Below are 24,191 nucleotides of genomic sequence, written 5' to 3'. Positions count from 1 at the left end.
GGACGTGGTGAGGCGGAGCTCGTGGCAGGAAGAGCGGCAGGAAGAGCGCGAAGCTCCGCGTGTGGCAGTGTCAGGCAGATGTTGGTAGCAGCGGCCGAAAGCATGGGATCGTGGGGGGGGTGACAGCCACTGGGAGGTCGGGGCTGCAGGCTCATGGGGTGCACAGCCCACTGGGCCGCCAGCCCACCCCTGAGCCTCACAGGGTTTCAGGCAGGAGAAAGGGGGGCAGCTGGGCTTTGGGACGATCCCTCCGGGCTAGTGTGTGAGAATCGGGGTCCTAAGGGTGGGGCAAGGCGGGCTGGGGTGACGCTGCGGGACCGGGGGCCTGTGCGAGGCCATCGCGTGCTGTACTTTGCAGTGGAGCCGTGACTCCGCGTTTGAATCTTAGGCGCCCATTGAAGAAAATATTTGAAAAACTGTTCAGGGTTACGGAGATATAAGCTCAAAAGGCATCCCATTATCTGCACACAAAATTTAAAAGAAATGCCACTCGAGAGGATAGTATAAACAAGAGATGTTATTATTAGCCAACAGAATGATCTTTCTTTAAAGAAATCTCAGACATTTTATTTTATGAGAATAGTATTACTATCCAAGCAAAGAAATTCCTTGCAAATCGTCTCTCAAGAAAAATGGTCAGATCTGAGGCTTTCGAATTAGTTCATTTTTATTTGTGTATTTGCCTATATGAAATTGTTCCAAGAAAGTCAAAGACAGAGTTAGGCTTTCGGAGACTCCCTCTGGGACAGCGGGAGCAGCGAGGTGCTCCTGGGCCCCGGCCCCCTCCAGGCCACGTCAGCTTCTCGTTATTTCTCAGGATCTTCCAAAAGTAGTTACCTGCAGTTCTCAGGCCTTGGTTTATTTATTTCTTTATTATTATAAGTTGTTTTTCAAGGGATCAGGGGAGAGAGTGTCCTGTTAGGTTGACCCAGATGAAATTGTTGATGTTCGACCATTTTTTGATCTACAAAACAATTTCCGTGATCCAAACTAATAACACCAATAAGCGGGGTCTGGTGGATGTTTACCCTTTCATATAATCAGTGGCTGTTGTCCAGGATCCGTACTGTGTTCCTGTGCTGTAGCCTGGTAGGAAAAAGCCAGCCAGGCAGTGCCTGCCGTGCCGTGGGAAGTGTCCGGCTTGCTGCTGCCAGGGCACTGGCTTAAGGTCCTGACACCGCCGCCGACCCACCACATGAGCTGGAGACTGCTCAGCCAGCTGCCCAGAGACTCAGCCTGCCCACTAGTAAGATGAGCTTGTTTTCTCATAAGGTTTTTGTAAGCGTCAACTAAGGTAACTGTAAACTCAGGCACGTATGAATATCTGACATACAGCAAACGCTCATGGCATGTTGTTGAATCTCTAGAATTCGGAATTCATTAACAAGTACCAAGTTCTCTCCCGTCGCTGGAAGTGATGTCAGATCCTGAGTGTCAGAACAATTGTATGAGAGGCTCTTAAGAGGATCAGGAAAAGCTTTGGGAAGCAGATAGCAGTGCTGCTGGACCTCACAGGGTGGGCGGGGCTTAGAAGGTGGGGGAGGGTGTCATGGACAGAAGGAAGAAAGTGAGCAAAACGTGGACGAGGGGAAGTTTTTTGGAAAGGAGAGGCGGGCACAGATGTGAGAGAACGTGCCGAGCGCCGAGCAGCAGCTTAGAGTGGGGGGGGCAAGGTGGGCTCGCGTCAGAGGTGACGGCGTAACGTGGAAGTCGGGGATGAGGGAGGAGCCAGGGTTGGAAGGAAAGGGAGGAGTTTGGTTTCAGACATGCAGAGGTTGAAGTGCCGCAGGCGGGGCATGCAAATAAAAATGTGAACTTGGCCATGGGAATTGGATCCGAAGCTCCTTAGGAGAGAGACCAGGGGTAGCTGGTTAGGCTCACCGATGGGCAAGCTGTGTTCTCCGTGGAAGCTAAGTACAAAAAGAAACGAGTAAGACCAACTGTTGAACTGTGGCACGTCATCTCACTGAAACTGGAAAGCACAAGGAATTCATTTTTTCCTGAATAATATTACAGTAATATTCTTGTCTGTCAATAACCAAAGATAAAGTTATTTGGTTGAGTATTAAAATCAGCATATCAGGATTAGAGCTGACATCTGAAGTGCCCTGTTAGCCCGTAGGTGTCTGATTGCTGACAAAATCCACTAGTCTTTTCTATTATCTAATTACCAAGGAATGTATGTTAGGGAAACAATGGCACTTATCGTTACAACCTCTGTCGACAATCTAACTCTCTTAAACAAATGCTTAGAAACATTCACAAACATCCTGTTAGAGTTACAATGTAACTCTCTTAAACATATGCTTAGAAACATTCACAAGCATCCTGTCACTTTCTGGATTGTGACAGTGCTGTACGAAACAGCAACCAGACTCCTGCAAGTAGTAACAGAACGGTCCAAGGACATAGAGCCTTCACGAGATTTCACAGTAAAAGCACGTGGTGGTTTTTAAATATGTCTGCAAATTCCTTAACACGCCTCCCTTCAAAAGGTGGAGCCGGTTCCCCTTCCCTCCCAGACTTACTGGCATGTTCCTAACAGAAGGTGGGGACGTCATGCTGTGTCACTTCTGAGGCTAGGTCACACAAAAGATGGCCTCCCCTGGCTCCCTCTCGGATTGCTTGCTCTGGGGAACCAGCCACCATGCCGGCAGGACGCTCAATCAAGCAGCTCTGTGAAGAGGCCTTTTGAGGGGGAACCGAAGCCTTCCGCCAGCAGCCAGCACCACCTCAGTAGCTGTGTGAGCCCTCTGGGAATCAGATCCCCCAACCCTGTGAAGACCCCAGACGACTGCAGCCCAGGCTGACGTTTGAGCCAGCCACAGGAGCCATCTCAAGCTGGAACCACCTGGCCAGGCTCCTGAATCTTTCGCCTACAGAAACTGGGCCGTGATGGAAGTTCACCGGTTTAAGCCGCCGAGTTTAGGTGTGATTCGTTACTCAGCGACAGGGAACTGATATGTGTACGTGGCCTGTGCAAGAGATAAAAGCGGACTGTCGATTCCCAAATCATTTTCACAAATACAAAATATGTGCGTCGAACAATGAAGACGCGCTTATATAAGTAATGCAAGTACGGCTGGGAGACCACATGTCACGTAACAGAGTTTGCCCCACTTGCCACAGGAGGAAAAGCAGGCTTCTCGGGAGGTGTGGTTGGTGGAGGGGGATGGAGGGAACAGTTTTGGGGATGACTTGGAAATATAAATTCTTCTTTTCGCATTATTCGTCAGTTTTTCAGCTTTTAGGGAGTTTGTACTCAAACTGAACGTGAAGTTATAGGAGAGGCACGCTTCTCCAGTATAACAAAAGCTAAACGAGAGAGCGCTGCCAGACGGGAGGTCGCGCTGGTGCACACTGGGCCGGGCGCTGAGACGCCGCCACGCTCGCCAGGTCCCCGGACTCGTCCGAGCGCGGAGTTTGGACCGGAGGTGGCCCATGTCCTGTTCGCTGACAAGGAGCGGTCGGATTGAGTAAATTGGTAACTTCGTTTGCCCAAAACTGTAATGTCAGAATATCACTTGTTATGGCGCATTTATTTAGTGTGTTTTTAGATGAGTCATTATTCAATAAAAAAAAGTACTTGTCGGGAAAATGACATAAGTTTTCAAGATCCTTGATATTGAAGAGTCATTAACTGAACAGGTATCATGCAAGATATTGGATCTTCGTTTTCGTAGGTAGAATTGCATTCTTTGCTAGTTCTGGCATGTACTGGAAAAATTCAGTTGATACATATTGGCAGAATGCTTAGTACATGTGATGTAAAACCGAGTCTTACTAATATTTGGAAAGACTAAAAGTCTGCAGACTCATCATTAGCGGCTCAGGATGGGAAAGACGTGTACATTGCATGATTATCTACAGTAGTTTATTTTGAGAAACTTTATCATATGTTTTTAATAACTGAATCACTGTAACACCAGTTTCAAAATAGATTCAAAACATGACCCGAGGAGACAAAAATATATTAGATTAAAGCCATGTTATCAACTGGCTTGTGATCTAAAGTTTTCAAGCATAATTATCAAGTGAGTTGTTCCTTAATATCTTAGAAAATCTAGTTCTTACAACCTGTTTTGCAAATGTTCTTTATTCTGATAGCTTTATGACTCATGACTCAGACATGTCATTAGTACGAATGAGACATTAACCTAGGAAATTAAGCCCCCTTTTCATATCTACCTTTTGGCAAACCGTGGGCTTAGCTTATTTATTGGAAATCTAATCTTAGTACATTTGGGGTTGATAGCTTAATTGTGAACATCTTTATGCTTTTTCATTACTTATCAAATTACCATTTATATGGAACCCTTTCTTTGCTGAGAGGTTAACATTTTATTTAAGAAGAGGATAATTAAGATTTAAACATCGACGACCCCGAGTTTGGGCTTGGACGAGGAGGAGCTAGGACTCCCGTGTTGCCGGGGGGCGGGGGGGGGGCGCGGAAAATGACACTTCGCTTTGGCCGCAGTCCTGTCCTCGCACCGCAGGGCCCACCCGCCCACTTCCTGGCGTTGACCGCCAAGGGAGAGCAGAGCCCGCGTCCGCAGACATCCTGGAACGTGAGTGTTCGCCATGCTTTATTCCTCACAGCCGCAAGGTGGGGGCCACCCCAGTGTCCCTCAGCAGAGGAGCGGGAGAGCAGGCGGAGGCTGTGCACACTAGGGAGTGCTGCTCGGCGTGGGACGACACGGCGACTGTGTAGCATGGTAACGGGGAGAAGCCAGACACACGCCGTAGGGCCCCAGCACGTGCGTTCAGAGCAAACAGCTAACCGGGCCACCCCGGCACAGCAGCCACCCGTCGTGGGTGGGTGGATGTGGGGAGGCGGAAGGAGGGGAACAGCCCGGGCAGCGCGGGAGGACACCGTCTGGGATGACGGAAGTGTTCTGTGGCTTCACTGGGGTGGTGGCTACGCTGTCTGTGAATGAACCCATTCAGGTGTACCTCTGTGTCAAAACTCATTCAGCAGGAGACTTTGAATGGGCCTGTTTTATTGTCTAAATTATGCCTCAGTAAATACAGTTGATCTTGAAAGTAAACGTTGATTTCGCTGTTTCTTAAAGCAGCCTGTTGTCGTTTCATTTTGTTAACTTGCCGCTAATTTGGATGTTTTGGAAGTTTTAAATCTGAAATGAACCAGCATACATGCTTATCAATTTTTTGGAAGTTGCTAATCCTAATTCTAAGACCATAAAAATTAGAAAATCGTGTTATATTTTGTTACTGTGAGTGTCGTGAAATAATATTTTTATTTGAATTTCCCTAAGTACAGGAACAGCGATGTACAGAGGGTTTCCCTTCTCATTTGGGTTCGTTACTTTGGGGTGGGAGGTTTTAAGGGACATCTCTCGATCAGACCCACGGTGCTCACACGGTGGGAGCCGGGCAGCGGAGCCGCGAAACGTCCTGCTTCTCCACGCTTCTCCCACGCTTTCTAGGTCGGGTGCCTGGCTGGACAGCGAGTGCGCTTTTGCAGAGCGCGCAGTGCCATTCCATGTCCTCGCCGCTGCGCTGGGAAGTACTGTTTCTGTTCGCAGTGACAGTAAAGAAAAACTGAGCTCGGGTTCTGCTCCCCGTAGTTGAATTTGCTGGGTAACCTATCAGTGGGATGCTCATTTATCAGAATAGAGGCTCGTTAAACACAGGGAGAAGCTGCATTTTGCTTTTATGCTGCCTGAGTGTCTGGGAGAATATCTGGCATATCGAGGATAAATGAAGTATCACGGTGTCGCAGTCTGAAACACATGCAGTACTCAAAAAGAAGCATTTCCCCCAAGCCCTTCGCATCCGCCCTGTCACGTACGCAGAGGACAGTGCCAGGTGCACGTCCTCCGTCACCTGCTGCTGCGGGGTCTCAAGCACACGGTTTAGTGTCTTTGTTTGCAGAGCCCCCTCGTCACTGCTGCTTATAGCCTTTCCAGGGAGACAGGACTCAGGGCCACGGTCAGAAAGGGAGGTGACGAGGCCAGAGGACATCTGGGTGACAGAGAGCCGGAGAGACGGTTGGGGTGGCGAGGAGGGTATAGATGCCCCGTGGGGAAGACGCAGGGGAAGGAACTGATGAGGCGTCGGCCTGGCCGCGTGGCAGTGTGGCCCGTGTGCTGGGGGCCGAGGCAGCGCTGCCGCTTCTGGGCCCGCTCGGCGGGGCGGGCGGCTCACTGGGCACTGGGAGGCTGCCACCCCGCCCCAGTCTGCAGTCTCTGGAGGTCTCAGCAGCCAGCGGTCCCCTGTAAGTCTCCTGTCAGGGAAATATTTTGTATACGAAAGCATGAGTTAGAGCAGCAGTCTCGTTCCCGCAGGCAGGTCTGTGGCAGTTTGGAGAAAGGAGGGTTGACGGGACCAGATGCGTGACTATGACACGGGAGGAGCCGTCCAGGCCTTTCTGCTCTTGGGGGGGGCCATGCCTGAGACCTGGAGTTGGGGGGGGCAATGTTTGTGGTGGAAGTGGGCGGTGTCAGGGTCAGGCCGGAGGGTGATCTGCGTTCAACGGGAATGTCAGAACCACCCCGGAACCCAGGGTTTGGGGGGACGTCGGCTCCGAGCCCAGCGAGAAGGGGGTTGGAGCCCGCGAAGGCTGGCAGAGCCGTCCCTTTCTCTGGCCCTTGTCTGTAGATGCCGGCCCACCTGTCACCGAGAGAGCCCTTCCCCTGACTTTACCAGTCCTGGAAGTGGCTTGTCCTCTCTGTGACCTGGAGTTGACCCCTTCAGGTAACTGCCATGATGAGGGACGTCATTGTGCCCCAGGAAACAGGATTCGATTTCTTCTTATTAGATGCAATGAAAAGAAATAAGCGAGGAATTAAATTAGGTCATAGGTTTGTTTGAATCGAGTTCATCTGGAGAATCTCCAGTTCACATGGGGGTGAGCACAGTGACGGCCCCACCACGAAAGGGTCAAATATGCATCACAGGCTTTTGTTTTCTTAAACTCTGGAAAGGCGCTTCTTTCTGCTAAATTTTCACATCGAACAATGAAGGGAATGTGTACTGAAGTGTAACATGTTGCATATTTGTTGACTCGCTAGTTGATGGTGGCTTGTGTTTTTATAACACAGTTAAATAGTTAAATTACACAGGAATGTTTACTTTGAAATAATTTGTTGAGCTGTATGTACACTGATGTGTTCAGTTTTCTCTACGTTGGATCTACTTCAATAAAATTTTGTTAAATTATTATATGTTAGTATATACGTAAGGTAAACACCTGAGTTACTTATGACAACATAGCCTTAGTTTTGGAGTTAGAAATACACACACGACACAGCATGTAGAGAGCTCCGTCCCGTCACAGGCGTAAATGTCAGTTCCGCTCAGTGAAATTCCTTTTCTGTCCTCTTCACGTCACTATTCTAAGCCATTGGTAGGGAGAGGAGACCACAGATAGTTTATTTTTTTCTTTAAGTTGTAAAATTATGAAATTAATGTAAATTGGAAGATTTGTTGAATGGACATAATTTTTCCCTGGTCAGAAATGTGTTTAAGGAGTAAACGTTCTGAAGGTTTCAAAAAATATCTTATGTGGTGATCGGAAAATCTCAGTAGGTAGAAATTAGCAACTCTTTATTAGCATTAAAACAAATTTCGGGCATTTCGATGGTTCTCTCAGGCATTTTTTGGTAGAATAAACAAATTCCTTCTTAAATGGAAGTTTCCGTAACTTGGCTATTAACAATTTCTAGTTTTGAAAAGGGGCTTGGACCATATCGCCTCCTCAGGGTCTTAGATAAACAGAGTGGGGGTTCCAGTTGGGACTGTCAAATCCTGATTTCATTTCCCAAGAGTCAAGAGTGCTCGGATATGGTGAGATTCGGGGGAGACCGAGAGTCAGGAACGGGTTGGGACCGCTGTTGAGAATTACAAGAGGGCGTGAGGGTAGCGGCGAGATGCCATTTGTCCTTAGATATCAACTGCACATTTATATTTCAGGTCATGTACCCTTAAACATTTGACCTCTCCATTCACTCAGATGCACCTAGTAAATAGCCAGTGCAAAGAGCCATGTCACCTCAATACACACTGGCAAAAGTTTGCTTCAAGTTGGGCCCCTGATTAAATATAGTATCCGCTATATTAGAAAAACTGTGATTAATATTTAATAAAAGCAGTCAACAACTAGAAGGTTCTTATGAGAAAATAAACTAATTCGTATTCTCCTAACTTGTAGGGAACCTCTGGGAGACCCTGATGTGTGTGCATTCTGACATAGAGACAGGCGCTTACACACAGAGGGGACAGCCCAGCCTGAGTGTGTTTTGTTCTCTGCAGGTTGGGAATCCACGCGTCGAACTGACCCTGTCAGAGCTTCAAGATATGGCAGCCAGGCAGCAACAGCAAATTGAAAACCAGCAGCAGATGCTGGTTGCCAAGGTAAGCTTCGTCAAAGCAGAGATGGGGAACGTTCAGAAATGCGCCCTTCGCCCATCGTCTGAGGCCGGGGTGGGCACGTTCCCGGGGAACACTCGTAAGTAGGGCCGTGGCACGGAAGCGCTAAGTACAGTGTCCTTCTCTCTGTCCTCGCCTGGGTAGAGCATCTGACCCTTGACCTGCACACGCAAACGCCGCAGCAGGAGGCCAGCCCTACCCCAGGGGAGGTCGGATTCGGAAAGAGGGGGCGCTTTCCGTCGTCTCCCCTTTTCCCTTTGGGCACGTTCCCGGCTGGTGTAGTTGGTTGGCATTAGTGATCTAGAGGAGCTGGTTGTGGCCTCAGAGACGATGACGTCAGAGACGATGACGCCGGGGCCCAGGGCTTCCCTTTCCGCCACTCTGGAAGGGCCCCGTCTGGCTCACGTACGCTGAGTTCCGAGGCTGCTGTCGAAACTCTGTAGCAGTAGGATTTAAAATGTTTCTAAACAATGGTTTAGTTATGGACTAAAAATAGAAAGTCAGACCTGTGGCCAGGCCTGCCGGACGGCAGCCGCACTCTAAGGGCGCGCTGTTCTGAGACGGCCGTGAAGACAGTGCGAGCCTTGCTGCCTCGGTTCTCGCCGCTTTCTCTGGAGAGATTCTTCTTCCTTTTTCAGTTACAGCTGACATACAATATTAGTTTCAGGTGGTGAGATGTTTTTATAATTTATGCAGAGATCTCTGAGAAGTCTCGACCCCGCCTGGCCCCGCACATAGTTATCACGGTATCAGTGACTCCGTTCCCCGTGCTGTACTTGACATCCCCATGACTGTTCTGTAGCTGCCAGTTTGTACTTCTTAATCCCTTCCCCTTATTCGCCCAGTCCCCAGCCCCCTCCTATCTGGCAGCCATCAGTTTATATCTGTGAGTTCATTTCTGTTTGTTTGTTCGTTTATTTTGTTTTTTAGATTCCATACATAAGTGAAATCTGTAGATTTTCTTAATCACTAAATGTCACATCCAACTTCTTCATTTATTGTCTGACTGTGTAATTCGTCGTACTGTCCACTTTTATGTAAATAATATATTGTTATACTTGTTTTTAAAAGTTGTCTTACAAAGTTTATTGGATCTATAAGAAAGAATTAAAAGTTAAATAAATCGAAAGGTATTTCATCCCATTAATAAGATTTCTAAGATGAAATGTATATAGAATTACATAATTATAAAATTTTCTCATTCTTTTTCTCCAAATATTGATCCAAGAGTATTACTATTAAAAAAAATTCTTAGCCATTTTCAGCAGTGTGAATCATGGGTTCATGCTGATTTTTGTGTATGTATTTCCTTTCCATAGAATGTAGTGTGTAATGCCTGCATAATCACACTTAACGCCTCTCCCATTCAGGTGTATTTTATGCATATATATGGGACCATGAATATTTAATGTTGACTGTTATCCTTAAGTTGTATTTTCATATTAAGAGGAAAAAAAACTACTGAAGAATATTGCATATATTTTTACTTTAGGATCGTCTTGTTCTTGTTTGACTGTAAAATGTTTCATTAGTATCGAAGAAGCTAATCCCAAAGAAAACAAACACTTCCTCCACTTTAGGATGTCACTTAGCAGCTCGGAGGTTTATCTCCTTGCTGATCACCTGACCCTTTTCAGTATAAAATCCCCTGCTGGCCAGTGTCCATTTCCTTTAGGAGATTAAATAAGGGACCTTAGCAGGAGGCTAAGGCTGGGTTTGTCCCTGGCAGAGTGCCATGAAACCGCGGGTTCGCTCGTGTCCGGCCGTAGTCTTCTGCGGGAGTGTTTACTCCATTGAATGGTCTAGATCAGCGTGCACAGTGAAAGCCACTCTTAGAACCCCCCGCGCTTCACACTTCACACCTGCCTCTGCCCAGTGGTTCCGTTTTGTGTGACCTGATGTGTGCAGGTTCCTGTGGCATTTCTCGAATATTCGTTAAGATAGGTGACACTGTGGAATCCACTCAGATCTCTTTAGAGTATGAGCGTGACCGTGTGCTTCCGTCGTCTAAGTCTGCCATTTCCCTGTTTGGTTAGGAGCAGCGTTTACATTTCCTAAAGCAGCAGGAGCGCCGTCAGCAGCAGTCGATTTCTGAAAATGAAAAGCTTCAGAAGTTGAAGGAACGAGTAGAAGCCCAGGAAAACAAGCTGAAAAAGATCCGCGCCACAAGAGGACAGGTGGACTACAGCAAAATTATGAATGGCAACCTGTGTACGTGGCCGCGGCTCCTCTCGCGCCCACGCCCACGCCCACGCCCACACCCACACCCACACCCACCGGGAGTAGCTTCTGGACACTGTCAGTCACGAACCGGTAGAAGGTGCACTGAGGCTTTGCTCTTTACCTGCTCTGAAAAGGATGGGTGCGGGGCAGTTAGGTTAAGTGACCTTAGCAGATCATCTCTTGCAGCCCCAGCAATGCAACAGGAAGAGCCTTTCGTTACATTGTATCAGCCACTCCGGATTGGGGCTGGGGGACTCCAAGGTTCAACTCACGCCAAGGGCCTGTTGTAATTAAAACAGCTTAAATTTTACCCGCATATTAAGGTGAACCACATAGATGCTCAGTTTTTATTTTCGTGAGTGCGTCTTTGTTATTTTCAGTTCAGTTAGTGCCTACGATATGTCACAGTGACAGCAAAACAGATCTGGGTGTTCCTGCCCTGACGGAGCCTTTGGTCTTTGGTGCGTTGAGATTTCCAAGTGGCTGGACTAAGCTAGCTTTTAACTAATTGCCCTAATTAACGACTATTCAATAATGAGTGACAACATAATTGTTTGCCATAAGAGCGGTCACATTCTGGGTCCCCCAGGCTTGCCGAAGTGCGGTTTGGATCATGCAGAGCACTGTCTTCTCTCCAGTTTTGGCACCAATGATGCTAGAGTCGAGTCGAGTATATAGAAATGAAGAAGACGTCACAAAATAAAAATAACAAAATATCATAATAAAGAATATCTACTAAGTGATTGTTTTTGTTTTCTTTCTTGTGGGAAACTCTAGCTGCTGAAATAGAAAGGTTCAGTGCCATGTTCCAGGAGAAGAAGCAGGAAGTACAGACTGCGATTTTAAGAGTGGATCAGCTCAGTCAGCAGCTGGAAGACTTGAAGAAAGGGAAACTGAACGGGTTCCAGCCTTACAGCGGCAAGCTGACCGGCCCGGCTGCGCTGGAGCTGAAGAGGCTGTACCAGGAGCTGCAGGTAGCCCCGGGCTGGGGACGGGGGGTGGGGCCTGCGCTAGGCAGGCTGGGAGCCTCAGGGGCTGGAAACAGCTCAGTGGCTTCTAAGGTAACAGGAGGCTCAAAAGGTATCAGTGCAAAAGAATCTTTAAGAGCTTTGAGATGTAATTCCCATAGCATGCGGCTCGCCCGCATCAAGTACAGTTGAGTGGTTTTTAGTATCTTCGCAGCCCTGTGTTTGCCACCACGACCAATTATAGAACATCTTCATCGCCCCGGAAAGAAACCCCACACCTCTTAACTGTCACCTCAGATCTGCCCCCCAAGTCCTCCCCGCCCCTGGCAACCACGACTCTCCTCCGTCTCCACGGCCTAGCCTGTTCTGGATGTTCCATGCGCACAGGTTCACACAACGTGCAGTTCTCTGTGACTGGCTGCTTCCACTTAGCATGTTTCCAGTACAGAGGCTCAATGCAGAGTTTACTTGGCGAGACGATGAATAGTAAAGAATTAAGCTTGAGATGATATTTCAGGTCTCTGCGTAAACCGTTTTGATGAGGTCGAAGCCTGTTGTTAAGTCCTTGTGTGAGCACGAGCTGCCGTGACAAAATGCCACAGACTGGGGCTCCCAAACGCCTGCCGCTGGGTCTCATGCCTCTAGGGGCTGGGAGTCCAAGACCAGGGCGCTGGCCGGGGCGCTCCATGGTCGGTCTGCTTCCTGGCCTGTAGACGGCCACCTTCTAGCTGTGTTCTCAGCTCTGGGCTCTCTTCTTACAAGGGCACTCGCGGGGCCCTGCCCGCATGACTCCATCGAAGCCTGGTCACCTTCCGCAGGCCCCCCTGAACATACCATCATGTTGAGGGCTAGGGCTTCAGCGTATGAACTTGAGGAGGACACAAATGCTCGGTCCACGGCAGCTCTCAAGACTTCCTTTCTCAGAAGTCGTCATCCAGCACGTGATTCAAGGCAGAGCAGGTTTTGCAATTCTGTTAGTACTTGGTTGAAAACTATTATATCATTTTATGAAATGAGAACATTTAATTACCCAGTAAATTCGCTTCTGTTGCTGTTAAGTTCTCTAACGCAAGTGCATAGAAATGTGAGAATGGATCACTCTTTTTACATTCTAAGCAATTGTTAAAAGTGGAGGGTTTTTAAGGAATTTTTTGGTGAGGTGCAATGAATGTACTACATTTATTTATGTTTATTTATTTCCAACTCTTTTGTCTGCAGTCCAAGTTAAAAAATCCCCTCCCCTCCCCACCCCGTCTAAGACACACGTGCAGTGTGTGTGCACCAGCACCTGAGTGCGTCTGTGAGTTTAACAAGACAGAACTCACGCTCTGTGTGCCGGACACTGTTGTTTTCTGTTCTCTTTCATTTCTGAAAGTGCTGGTTGCAGCCCACTAACATGATGTAAGAACATTCTGTGTGGCAATTTGGACCATCCTTTGTGCCTTTCCTGCTGTCTCCACAGTGAGGTGCCTCATTCACAGGACTGTGGTGCGCTGAGCAGACACCTCTCCTTAGGTCCCTCGAGGATACTTGCAAGGCAGTTGTCACTGAAGCGCCATTCCCAAGGACTACAGACAGCATGGTCCCCGTAGTCATGACTGGAACCAGTCCTCCGGTGCTTTGGGGAAGACACGTGTTAGGAGACGTGCACTCTTGTGCCCCGTGAGACATCTGTTGTGGCTTCATCTGTGCCGTACCTGTAAATGTTTAGCACTGAGGCAACCGCGTGTGTGTAAATACACATAAGGACTGTTCTTTTAATCTCCCTGGTGATGAGAATTTGACCCTTTAATTAACGCCAATGATAAAAGTTCTGTTTTCTATTTTGCAGATTCGTAACCAGCTTAACCAGGAACAGAATTCAAAACTCCAGCAGCAGAAAGAACTCTTAAATAAGCGCAACATGGAGGTGGCCATGATGGACAAGCGCATCAGCGAGCTGCGCGAGCGTCTGTACGGGAAGAAAGTCCAGGCATGTGCAAAAGAAAGTATTTCCGTGCGATAAACTACCAAAAATGGTTCAGCCCCAAACTGCACATCTTCGCTCTAATGGCATTTTATCCCCCCATCTGCCACAGCTGATAAAACATAAATTGGCCATAAACTATAAAAAACGGCAGTAGAAGAAAGTTCTCTTTCCTAAAGAGGCATTTGTGTCCTGGTGCGTGGAAGCCAAACCACCCCTGCAGGCGGCCATGGGCTGTCCTTGCCTTCCCTCTGCCCAGCGGTGCTGTCCCTTCTCCACGGGGGAGCTTTGGCTCTGGAGCGACAGTGCAGGGCGGGGTCCTGCCTTGCCATTTTAAGCTGAGCCACGTGGGCAGATTCCGTGACCCGCGCAGCCCCTTCATCCTCTAAACTGTTTTGTCCTCCCTGCCTCAGGAATCATCACGAAGGGTCTTAGAAATCACCCAGGTGGAAAGGCTTTGTAAACTCGCGAGCAAGGTTCTAGATAAGTAATCAGTGCTTTTGAAAAATATCTCTTTACTTGGTATTTAAAATTTCAAAGGTAATAAATACTCATTGAAAAACAAGTTAAAACAGTACAGAAATATTTAAAGGAAAATGTGAAAGGCCCTCCAACCTGTTCTCATCTTCGGGGATGATAGTTGTTAATGGTTCCAGTCTTGCTTAATACAGTATTTAATTATTAATTGAAAATAGAATTGTAGGAATTACATCATCCACACTGTTCTGAACCTAGTCTTTTTTTCTGATTGCAACATGGGCATCTCCAGGTCATTTCCTCGTTCCTTTGTCACTTCTGTATGACACTCCATGTCCCAGGGCCCCTCTGCCCAGCTCTGTCGTTGGGCAGGTGTCTCCAAGCTTTGCCGGTAATCTTGGTGCTTCCGTGGCCACGGGCACGGCTGAGCGCTGTGGGGTGTCAGCTGAGGACGGCTGTGCCTTGTCTTTGGCCAGATGTGGCACTTCCTTTCTTCCGCCAGTGGTGCTCAGGGTTTGAGGGCAGCACGCCTGAGTCAGAGCCGCCTGCACTCTGCCATTGGGAGTGGGGACCGGGGTGCTCCAGGAAGAAGGGGATTGCCACTTCTGTGACTGTCATAATCAGTGGTCTCAGGTGAAAGGTCTCTTATCTACAAATCTACACTTTTTTTTTAACCAGAGAGCTTAAAGGTCAGTGGTTAATCTGTGTAACTCTGTGAGTGCAGATTATGGTTTTTCTCTCTCTCAGAACAGCGGAGGCCATGGAGAGGACGCATGCGCATTCTCCATGCCTACTTACATAAACAGAGCCAGTGCGGGGAGGGCGTGAGTGTGTGTGTGTGTGTGTAGGGAGAGGTTGATCAGTTGTTTAGGGAATTGGTTCACATGGTTATAGAAGCTGGCAATCCAAAATCTGCAGGGTAGGCCTACAGCCTGAAGACCCAGGCAGTCGTTGATGTCGCAGCTTGAGTCTGCAGGCAGAATTCCCTCTTCCTCAGATGACCTCAGACTTTTTCCATTAAGGCCGTCAACTGATTGCATGCGGCCCACCCATGTTATGGAGGGCAGTCTGCTTTACCCGCAGTCTGTTGATTTAAATGTTACTTTCATCTAAGAACTATCCTCACAGCAGCATCCACATGTATTCATCCAAATGTCTGGGTACCATGGTCTAGCCCAGTTGACACATGAAATTAACCACCACAAATGGCTAGATTAATGTTACTTCTTGCATTCCAAACCTTATGCTTCGAGGGGTCTCCTTGAAGAAGTTGGTGCTTCGCAGAGATGTGTCTCCACCCAAAGGTCCTATGGACCTTTGAGCAATTATTGTCAAAGTCATCGACCTCTCACCAAAATGACACATGTTCATGCATGCAGAATTGTGCAAACAATTGTAGAGCGTTATAGACCTCTCACTTAGAGCCTGTCTGGGGGAACCCCTAAGGAGTCAGTGAGTCTCCAGTTACATCCCTCTCATGGACCTTCTGTTGCTGGGCAGTGTTGTGTGACCACTGTTACTGGCTGTGGCTTGGTGTCTTTGCTGAGCGCAGCAGAGCATGCCTTCAGGAAATTCGTCAGCGCCTCATCCGGTTCCAGGCCCTGTCACTGTGCCCTGCGTGGCTCATTCAGTCCTTACAACAACCCTTATCCTGACTCTATGGATATGGGCACAGAGGTTCAGAGAGGTTAAGTCGGTTGCCCAAGGCAGCACAACAAAGATGTGGCAGGGCAGGATTTGCAGCCAGGCTGAGTCCAGGATTTGCCGGACGCCTCCGTGCCCGCCCAGGGGGAGGAGAGCGCCCCCGGGTGAGAGCGTGGCGTCTGTGGAGGTGTCCTGGGCAGCAGTTCTGTTGGCTCTGGAGCTCTCAAATGGCAGGTGTTACCAGACCCATCACTCGTTGGTAGGATTGCAGGTCGGGGCCCTTCTTCAAAGTCTCGGCCTTCCTAGACACTGGTCTTCCCAGTGACACAGCCGCCTGAGTACGAAGTAGCAAGTGGTTCAAATCTGAGCAGGCTGTCACACGAGGCTTACAGTTTCTTTTAGGAGAATCTTAACACTCATTTCTCCCTGTTTTGTAGCTGAGCCGTGTGAATAGCGCGTCCTCGCCACAGTCACCGCTGAGCACGCCGGGCAGGGTTGCTGCCGTGGGCCCTTACATCCAGGTTCCCAGCGCCGGCAACTACTCGGCCCCGGGGGACCCCATAAAGCCCCAGTCTCTGACTATTGCTTCAGGTGCCGCCCATGGAAGACCCAAACCCGGTGAGTGGCGGGACCCTCTTCCTGGGGGGTAAGTGAGCAGGGAAGAGGCCCCTGCATCGCACTCTGTCTCCCCTGAGGCACTTTGTCTTCTGGGGCAGCCTTTAGGAGTTGCGTGCCACAAGTGACAATCCCATAAACACTATGGCCGCTCTCTCCTTTCCCCACTGAGTATAGTTTTAATCCATCAAAAAGTCCACAAACCGTCACTTTGGCCCTTGGCCCACTGAAGCACGTGGTGTGACTGGCCTTGGCCCCCAGCACTGTGCCAGCGCGTTGCTCTCCTGAGGACGGCGAGGACCCAGTGGGCCCTCCAGGGAGTCAGCCTCCCTCCTAGAGGGAAGCGGTGTCCTCGGACCGGTGCACTGAAAAGCCAGGGCTGCTTTGCAGTAAGATTTTCCTTCCGACTGAGGCGGACGTGTTTCCCTGTAACACAGAGAACCACGGAGCGTGGGTTCGAACCTCGCACCATGTCTTCATTTATGTTGACGGTCCTGAGGACTGTCCCACGTCAGCCTGTATTTAGAGGACTTTTTCAGGACAGTTGGTCGATTTGTGCAGCCCTTTGTTTGTGTGTTTCATGGTCTCTCGCCCGGCACCTAGTCTGAGCAGTGACCCCTCCGCTGCTCCTGCCGAGGGGCCCGGGACTCGTTCTGGCCCAGGCGAGGGAAGGCGTCACCGGCTGCATCTCGGCAGCCACACAGCTGAGTCTGTGGTTGGCGTGAACGCAGATCGCAGCTTTCTCGGATGAGCTGTTACTTATAGTTTGAACCGCCCTGTGGTGTTTCGAATGGCAGACAGCACAGCCAGCTGCGTCTCTGCCGCCTTCATTTTAAACACCTCTTAGCCAGGACCTCTCCCCCTTCTCTGTGGGTGCGAACTGTGCTGCCTCACAGGCTGCAAGACCCCCGCCAGGGCCCATAGGTGTCCGTCAGGGTTCAGCGCCAGCCCTGGTCTTCCCACTCGGTACAAGGTGACGATGCAGGAAGCCTGTGTGACCCCGCATGGGGGGCGGGATCTCGGCCCAGACGCGGAGCTGGGGTGGACACTCCCAGCGGGGACACTGACCCACACTGTCGGCTGTTCCGATTCCGTGTCGTGCAGATGGCTGTGGTAAACCCAGAGTGACCAGCTCATGGACAGTGTCAGACCTCGACGTCGGGCCTGACTGTGGCTCCTCACGGCGCTCTGCCAACCCACGTACGAACCGTATGTCGGCTGGCGGCCCGGGGGACCTCTGACCCTTTCTAATACCGCTGGGTCAACAAGTGTTTGTTTTTCCAAACTGAGAAAGGTCTTCCGACCGCATCTAGAAAAAATGCCACATAAACATAGCTTGTCCCTTCCTTCAGCGGACAGGCATGAGGTTTGGGCTGGGCCGCATACAGCAGATCGTACGCAGGAAGGGTTTGACCGGAGCTGGCACAGCAAGGGTTTTTGGGTTTTCGTTTTACCAAATGAAGATGATTTTCTGAGTTCATCGAGGCTTTTAGTTCTACCTTCAAGGCAAGAGTCTCCCATCAGACTTGATGGTAGTCGTCCCTTCGTGATAAAGGTAGACAGCCTTCCTTCTATACCTGCTGCCTCTTCCTGAAGAAAGCCCCAGCCCCTCCTTGGTCCTCCTGTGGTTGAGCACCATGCAACTTCCGTTGCTGCGAGATTTCAGAAGCTTCTGGACAGCCACACTGCCTGTGACCCCGGAGACTTGGGCACGGGAAATCTACCCCCACGGCCAGCGAGTCTGCCATCAGCCCGAGTGTCCCCTCAGTGCATCCAGGTGAACCTGGCATTTCTGCCCATACCTCCCCAGTCTCAGATGTAACCAAGGGGGCAGGAAAGCCCACCTGCTTCTGGCCTGGGGCAGACTGACAGGCCACACGGAGCAAGGTGACGTTTGCACTGGGGCCTGGGAATGCCTCAGCTTGCACTTGCAGCCTGGCCGGAACCTTTTGGGCCTTGCTACCTGGAGCCTGCCGTGGATGGCTTGGCTTTATCGCGGAGGACACAGCCGGGCTTCCAGTGCTACGACCGAGCACAGACTCGGCTTCGGGGCATGCCCCGTGTGGCTGCTGCCACAGGCTCTCCTCACCCTCCTGCACACGTGCTGCTGCCTGGTCATGCCCCGAGCACGTGAGGGCGCTGTCCTGTTCCCCGAGTTGCGGCTTTGGCTCCCGCATTGCGTGGCAAGCGGAGAGATTGCCCAGCTGCTCCTCAGTCCCCCACCTGCCCGCTCTGGCGGTGGGTGAGGGCCGAGGCATGCTGCTCGTGTCGGGAGGACCCAGACACTCCCCTGACTGCTTTCTGTCCCGTGCGCCGGTGGCCGGGCTTACCACTGCGTGAGCCTGAGGAACCAGCAGTGCTTGGACCTTTTTCAGTTTGGAAAATGCTCTCTAAAAACCTGTCTTCTCGATGGCTTTCCTGTAAACACGGTTGTCTGGCTTTCGAATCACTCAGTAGAACAATAGGCTGCCACTGCAATCAGCGGGAACGGGTGCCAGCCTCCTGTGATCATGCGTTATTTTAGAGGATAGAAATTTCTGATAGATTTAAGTTGAATTTTTCTTCTAACACTGGAAGCAGTACAGGTCAAACCTGTTACGAAAGCAAAAGATAAATCTTTGTTATCCTATGTAAATCTTTGTTGTCATATGTAAATCTTTGTCATCATGTGTAAATCTTTATCATACGTAAAGTGCGTGTCAGCAGCATTTGAACAGTAGGTGCCGATGCTGCTTTATTCGTTGGTGTTGATGTAATGGGTTTGACCTGTATTTACATGGGGGCCAGGACTGTTTCTAGTGCTCTGGCCGCTTGCCCTGCTGGGTCATGGCTAGAGTCGGCACACACGAGGGCCGTGTGGCGCTGGCGACACCTTGCCAGCAGAGGCGGCCCTGGTCTTGCCACTGTCCTGCCGGGAGGGGTGGCCAGGACCAGGGCGCTGTGGCTCCAGTGTGACCTGGAAAGTGATTTTCACCTCTGGCTGGGGCCGGGGTCGGGGATACTCTTATGTTGGTTCAACTAATTTCAAGAAAATTTTGACAAATTTTATGTTCTTTTCAAGCCAATGATGGAAACTGGCCAACATTAAAACAAAATTCTAGCTCTTCCGTGAAACCAGTGCAACTTGCCAGTGTGGACTGGAAGGACTCGAGCATGGAGGGGCCTCTCAAGCAGGGGACCGTCTCCAGCCAGCCCGTGCCCCCATCAGCTCTGGGAACCACGGAGAAGCTGGTAGGCGTCTGTCATGATCCCTGTGACACACAAACAAGTCCCAGCCAAAGTCAGGATCTGGCCTATCTGGCCTTCATCTTCGACTGAGGCGTAGGAGGTGTCATGAGGCAAATGAATCTCGTTACTGTTCACATTATCCCCAGTCTGAAAGCGTCGTGGACCCCGGGCGCCCGAGCAGTGTGGGAGCATAAAGGCCTTTTGGTCAGGGTGGTTCTGTTGCCGGCAGGTGACGAGCCCCTCTCTGTTTGATCCCCAGTGTGCCCTATGCCCGGTCACAAGCCGATTTTAAGGATTTTAAATCCTACTTTGGATTCTCTTGTGACTGTGGATGGAAATATGCTTAACTTCTCAAAGGGTAACTTTGTTTTCTTTCTTGACGACTAAATTTAGGGCATCGAGATGGGTAAAGTGCCACCCTCTATGCCTGGTGTCGGCAAGCAGCTGCCTCCGAGCTATGGGACGTACCCAAGTCCTGCGCCCATGGGTCCAGGGTCGACAAACTCCCTGGAGAGGAGGAACGAGGGCAGCTCGCCCAGGCCTGGCGCAGGCCTTCCCAGTCGGCAGAAACCCAGCCCGCTGCCCCCCACAGGCGGCACCCACCAGCCGGGTTCTTCACAGCAGATTCAGCAGAGGATTTCTGTGCCGCCAAGTCCCACGTACCCGCCAGCGGGGCCGCCTGCATTTCCAGCGGGGGATGGCAAACCGGAACTCCCACTGACTGTGGCCATTAGGCCTTTTTTAGCTGATAAAGGGTCCAGGCCCCAGTCCCCTAGGAAGGGACCCCAGACAGTAAATTCAAGTTCCATCTACTCCATGTACCTGCAGCAAGCCACGCCGCCTAAGAATTACCAGCCAGCGGCCCACAGCGCCTTAAATAAGTCGGTTAAAGCAGGTACAGTGGGTGCGTGGCCACCTCCTCTGGGACCGGGAAGTTGTCCTTTACTTAGGAGGATGCCAGCCCACTCCCTTCCGTTTGGGCCACGTGCTCTGTGCGATTAAGCTGGATTCTTACCTAAAGGGTGGCTTTAGAGATGACAGGATATGACATGGACAGACCAGTTTGGCAGGCAGCTCCCAGCTCCCCGATTCCTGTCTGAGCACCCACCTCCCCGCATTCCTCAGGAAATCCAGCCCCAGAATAGGGGGATGTCAGAGTGTCCTCTCTCCCTTGCTTTCTGGTAGCTTGTGAGGAGCTATGCAGGGAGCTGGCATCGGGGTTCTGCCTGGACCTGACCTCCCAGCTCCCGGCGATAGGGGGCTCCGCTCGGACCTGGCCCCCGCCTTCTGGCAGTAGCTGAGCTGGTCCCCTGGGGTGGCAGTGTGAGCAGGGTGTCTGTTGCTTTGGGAGCCTCTACCAGAAAAGCCCTGATCTGGGAGAGGGGAGGTCCGTCCAGACCCATAGTTCAGGGGTTCCTGGGGGTGCCGGCCACTGCATGCCCAGGGCCCTCCCGTGCTGGGAGGGGCTGGCACCCTCCTCTAGAGCTCCTAGGCCCCCGGGCAAACCTCCCTGCCTGGGGCGCCCTGTGCTTTACACTCTTCAGCTTAGCCCGAGGGTCAGATGTACGTTCAGAGATGACATCTTTCTCCTCAGCCAGAACCAGGACGGGGAAGAGAAGTTAGGTCCACAGCCTCTGCCCTCCCCACGCTCTTAAAAGCCCCAGTTCTGTAAATTCCGAATGTAATTTTCCAAATCCGAAATGTAAAAACTGGTACATCAGATGCTCTATCCTCCAAAAGGAGTTGGTGGGTTCTGTGAACAGAGGGCTTATTGGGGTTTAAATTAAGGCTCAGCAGCCTGGGACCCCGTCCTGTCACCAGAGGTGCACAGTGCGGAGATCCCGGGTCCCGGAGGATGCTGAAGGCCCCCTGTCCTCTGTCTCCTCCAGTGTACGGGAAACCCGTCCTACCTTCCGGTTCAACGTCCCCATCACCGTTGCCGTTTCTTCATGGGTCCCTGGCCACAAGCGCATCGCAGCCCCCGCCGCCTCCAGAGGGCACGGAGAAGGAGCCAGAGCCGGACAGCGCAGCCCCGCCCGGGGATGGCGGCTCGGGCACCGTGGAGAGCCTGCCGCGGCCGCTCAGCCCCACCAAGCTCACGCCCATCGTGCACTCGCCGCTGCGCTACCAGAGCGATGCTGACCTGGAGGCGCTGCGCAGGAAGCTGGCCCACGCGCCCCGGCCGCTGAAGAAGCGCGGCTCCATCACGGAGGCCGAGGGCCCCGGTGGGCCCAACATCCAGAAGCTGCTGTACCAGCGTTTCAACACCCTGGCCGGCGGCATGGAGGGCACCGCATTCTGCCAGCCCAGCCCCTCGCAGGGCTTCACCGGCACGCTGGCCGACGTGGACAATGGGAACGCCAACGCCAATGGGAACCTGGGGGAGGCCGGCCCCGCCCAGCCCACAACTCCGCTCGGGGAGCCTGCCCCGGCCTCAGACGCCAATGACAACGAGCTCCCTCCGCCCGAGGCAGAGGGGCTCGGCTGTCTCCAGACTGTCCGCCCAGCAGTCGAGCCCGCCGAGGACGACAACAACAACGTGGCCACGGCGCCTGCCACACAGCATGTCCCCAGCCCGGGGGCCGAGGCCCCCTCCCCAGGAGGGGAGCGAGTCCCATCATCGCTGCCCCCTGTCGCGCCCCCGCCAGCCTCCTTGACGGTGGGTGTCCTGGATCGGGGCCACGGGTTCCTCGTCGTCCAGCCAGTGCTCGCGGAGGACCCGCCCGGGTCAGCTGTGTGCGCTGGGAGCGGTGGGCTTGGCAGAGCCATCCCTGCCCTCCCCGAGCCCGTCGCTCAGCACAGACAGGCGCCGAAGCAGGGGGCGTGGCCACACAGGTCTCACTAGAGGACAAAGGCAGGGGCTCTGAGGTTTCCCTCGTAGGGGAAGCTGCCATTGGAACCGGAAGGGCAGGCAGCTAGGGGGAGAAGAGCCTTCTAGACAAAGCTCTCTGGTGGGAGGTCGGGGTTGGCAGCAGAGACGCGTTGGGAGTCCTTTGCAGTGGGTAGGAACGGGCTGCCAGCTCTGGGGATGACAGCAGTTAAGCACCTTACCCGTCATCCGCGCCGCTCCCTCTGTGGGTGCCTGGCGGGCCGCGGCCAGCCCGTGGCTGTGCTGTGTGTGCCACAAGCTCGCATGTGAGCTGCAGCACGGAGGTGCTACCGGGGGTGAGCACTGCCCAAGACTCCCAGCCCGGCCCCTCCCCGCCTGGGCCGCCTCTAAGTCCAGCCTGCTTCCCCTCGACAGAGCAAACGGACCAACCTGAAGAAGCCGGACTCGGAGCGCACGGGCCGCGGGCTGCGGGTGCGCTTCAACCCCTTGGCGCTGCTCCTGGACGCGTCCCTGGAAGGCGAGTTCGACCTGGTGCAGAGGGTCATCTACGAGGTGAGCCGAGCACAGCTGCAGCCCCACACCGCCGTGCTGCGGGCGGCGCTCACCCGTGCCCTGTGTCCCAGGTGGAGGACCCCAGCAAGCCCAACGACGAGGGCATCACCCCGCTGCACAACGCCGTCTGCGCCGGCCACCACCACATCGTCAAGTTCCTGCTGGACTTCGGGGTCAACGTGAATGCCGCAGACAGCGACGGCTGGTGAGGGCCCCTCCTGCGGAGCCACAGGGAGACGTGCAGGCCAGACACGGGGCGTGTGGGGGAGAGGGCGTCCTGGCACCCACCCCTACCCACAGCGATGGTCAGAGGCGCCGTGGGCACGTTCTCTGACCTGCTAGTCAGTGGCGCGGGCCAAGCATCTGGCTCGCTGCGACTCGTTTCCCAGCGGCCGGATCGGCTGCAGGCTTGGCCGTTAGGGCGTTGGTGTGGTCCACTTCGGGGCCCTGCTGCTGCCGTGTCCGCTGGCCTGTCACACGCGTGGTCAGCTTCGGATGGGCAGTCTGCTCTGCTGTGTTTGAACGTCCGTCTTTCCGTGACTGTGGTAAACAACGTTCACCACTGAGGCCGCATTGAGGTGCGAGTCAGCAGCGGGAGCGCGGTGCCCTTGCCGGGGGCATCTGTTTTCCAGGCCATTTCTCAGTCCACTCCCGGCCTCCCTTTCAGAGCTGTGGGTGCAGCCCACACAGTGTAGGAATCAGGTCCCTAGAAAGACGGCACAGGAGCACGCGGGGCCCCGAGGCACAGGGCCCGGGCCCGGTGGCCTCGGCGCACACACAGCCCGGTCTCCCAACCCTCCAGGACGCCGCTGCACTGCGCCGCCTCCTGCAACAGCGTCCACCTCTGCAAGCAGCTGGTCGAGAGCGGCGCCGCCATTTTCGCCTCCACCATCAGCGACATCGAAACCGCCGCGGACAAGTGCGAGGAGATGGAGGAGGGTTACATCCAGTGCTCCCAGTTCCTATACGGTACGGGGCCTCGGGGCCGCCCCCGGGCCTCAGGGCTCGCGCGCTGCGCAGGCTCCGTCCGCGGGGTCTCATGAGCTGGAGGTCGCACTGTCCCTTAGGCTCGTTCCTGAAACGTGGCTGAAAATCCGTGTCGTCGGGAGGGTTCTGTTCCAGGTTGCTGAAAGACAAGTCCGGTCTCCGTCTCTGTGCCGACCCCGCCCCTTGGGGCAGGCGGGGGGGGCGTGCCGGGCAGCACCCATCTCTATACTTCTGCTGGGGTGCACCCAGGACACTTGAGGCATGGCCAGAAAGAGGCCTGTGAGGGCTGGGGCCAGGCCAGGCTGGATGC

At 52.5% G+C, this 24,191-nt stretch overlaps 1 protein-coding gene across 2 annotated transcripts in view; it reads left to right on the top strand.

The window, feature by feature from the left end:
* The window catches only part of PPP1R13B (protein phosphatase 1 regulatory subunit 13B), a 70,131-nt gene that overhangs the window by 43,334 nt on the left and 2,606 nt on the right, over positions 1–24,191 (top strand). For both annotated transcript variants that reach the window (XM_039876537.1, XM_039876536.1), the window contains 11 exons: positions 8,275–8,376; positions 10,428–10,602; positions 11,392–11,588; positions 13,414–13,554; positions 16,107–16,287; positions 19,346–19,515; positions 19,906–20,407; positions 21,402–22,171; positions 22,757–22,894; positions 22,966–23,099; positions 23,697–23,863. In XM_039876537.1, coding sequence (XP_039732471.1) covers positions 8,275–8,376; positions 10,428–10,602; positions 11,392–11,588; positions 13,414–13,554; positions 16,107–16,287; positions 19,346–19,515; positions 19,906–20,407; positions 21,402–22,171; positions 22,757–22,894; positions 22,966–23,099; positions 23,697–23,863 — 2,677 coding nt within the window. The remainder of the gene's footprint in view (positions 1–8,274; positions 8,377–10,427; positions 10,603–11,391; positions 11,589–13,413; positions 13,555–16,106; positions 16,288–19,345; positions 19,516–19,905; positions 20,408–21,401; positions 22,172–22,756; positions 22,895–22,965; positions 23,100–23,696; positions 23,864–24,191) is intronic.

This window comes from Pteropus medius, unplaced genomic scaffold (assembly GCF_902729225.1).
Source record: "Pteropus medius unplaced genomic scaffold, Ma_sr-lr_union100, whole genome shotgun sequence".
Lineage (NCBI taxonomy): Eukaryota > Metazoa > Chordata > Mammalia > Chiroptera > Pteropodidae > Pteropus > Pteropus medius.
The sequence above is the reverse complement of the archived record's forward strand: the minus strand, read 5'-3'. Positions and strand labels throughout refer to the sequence as shown.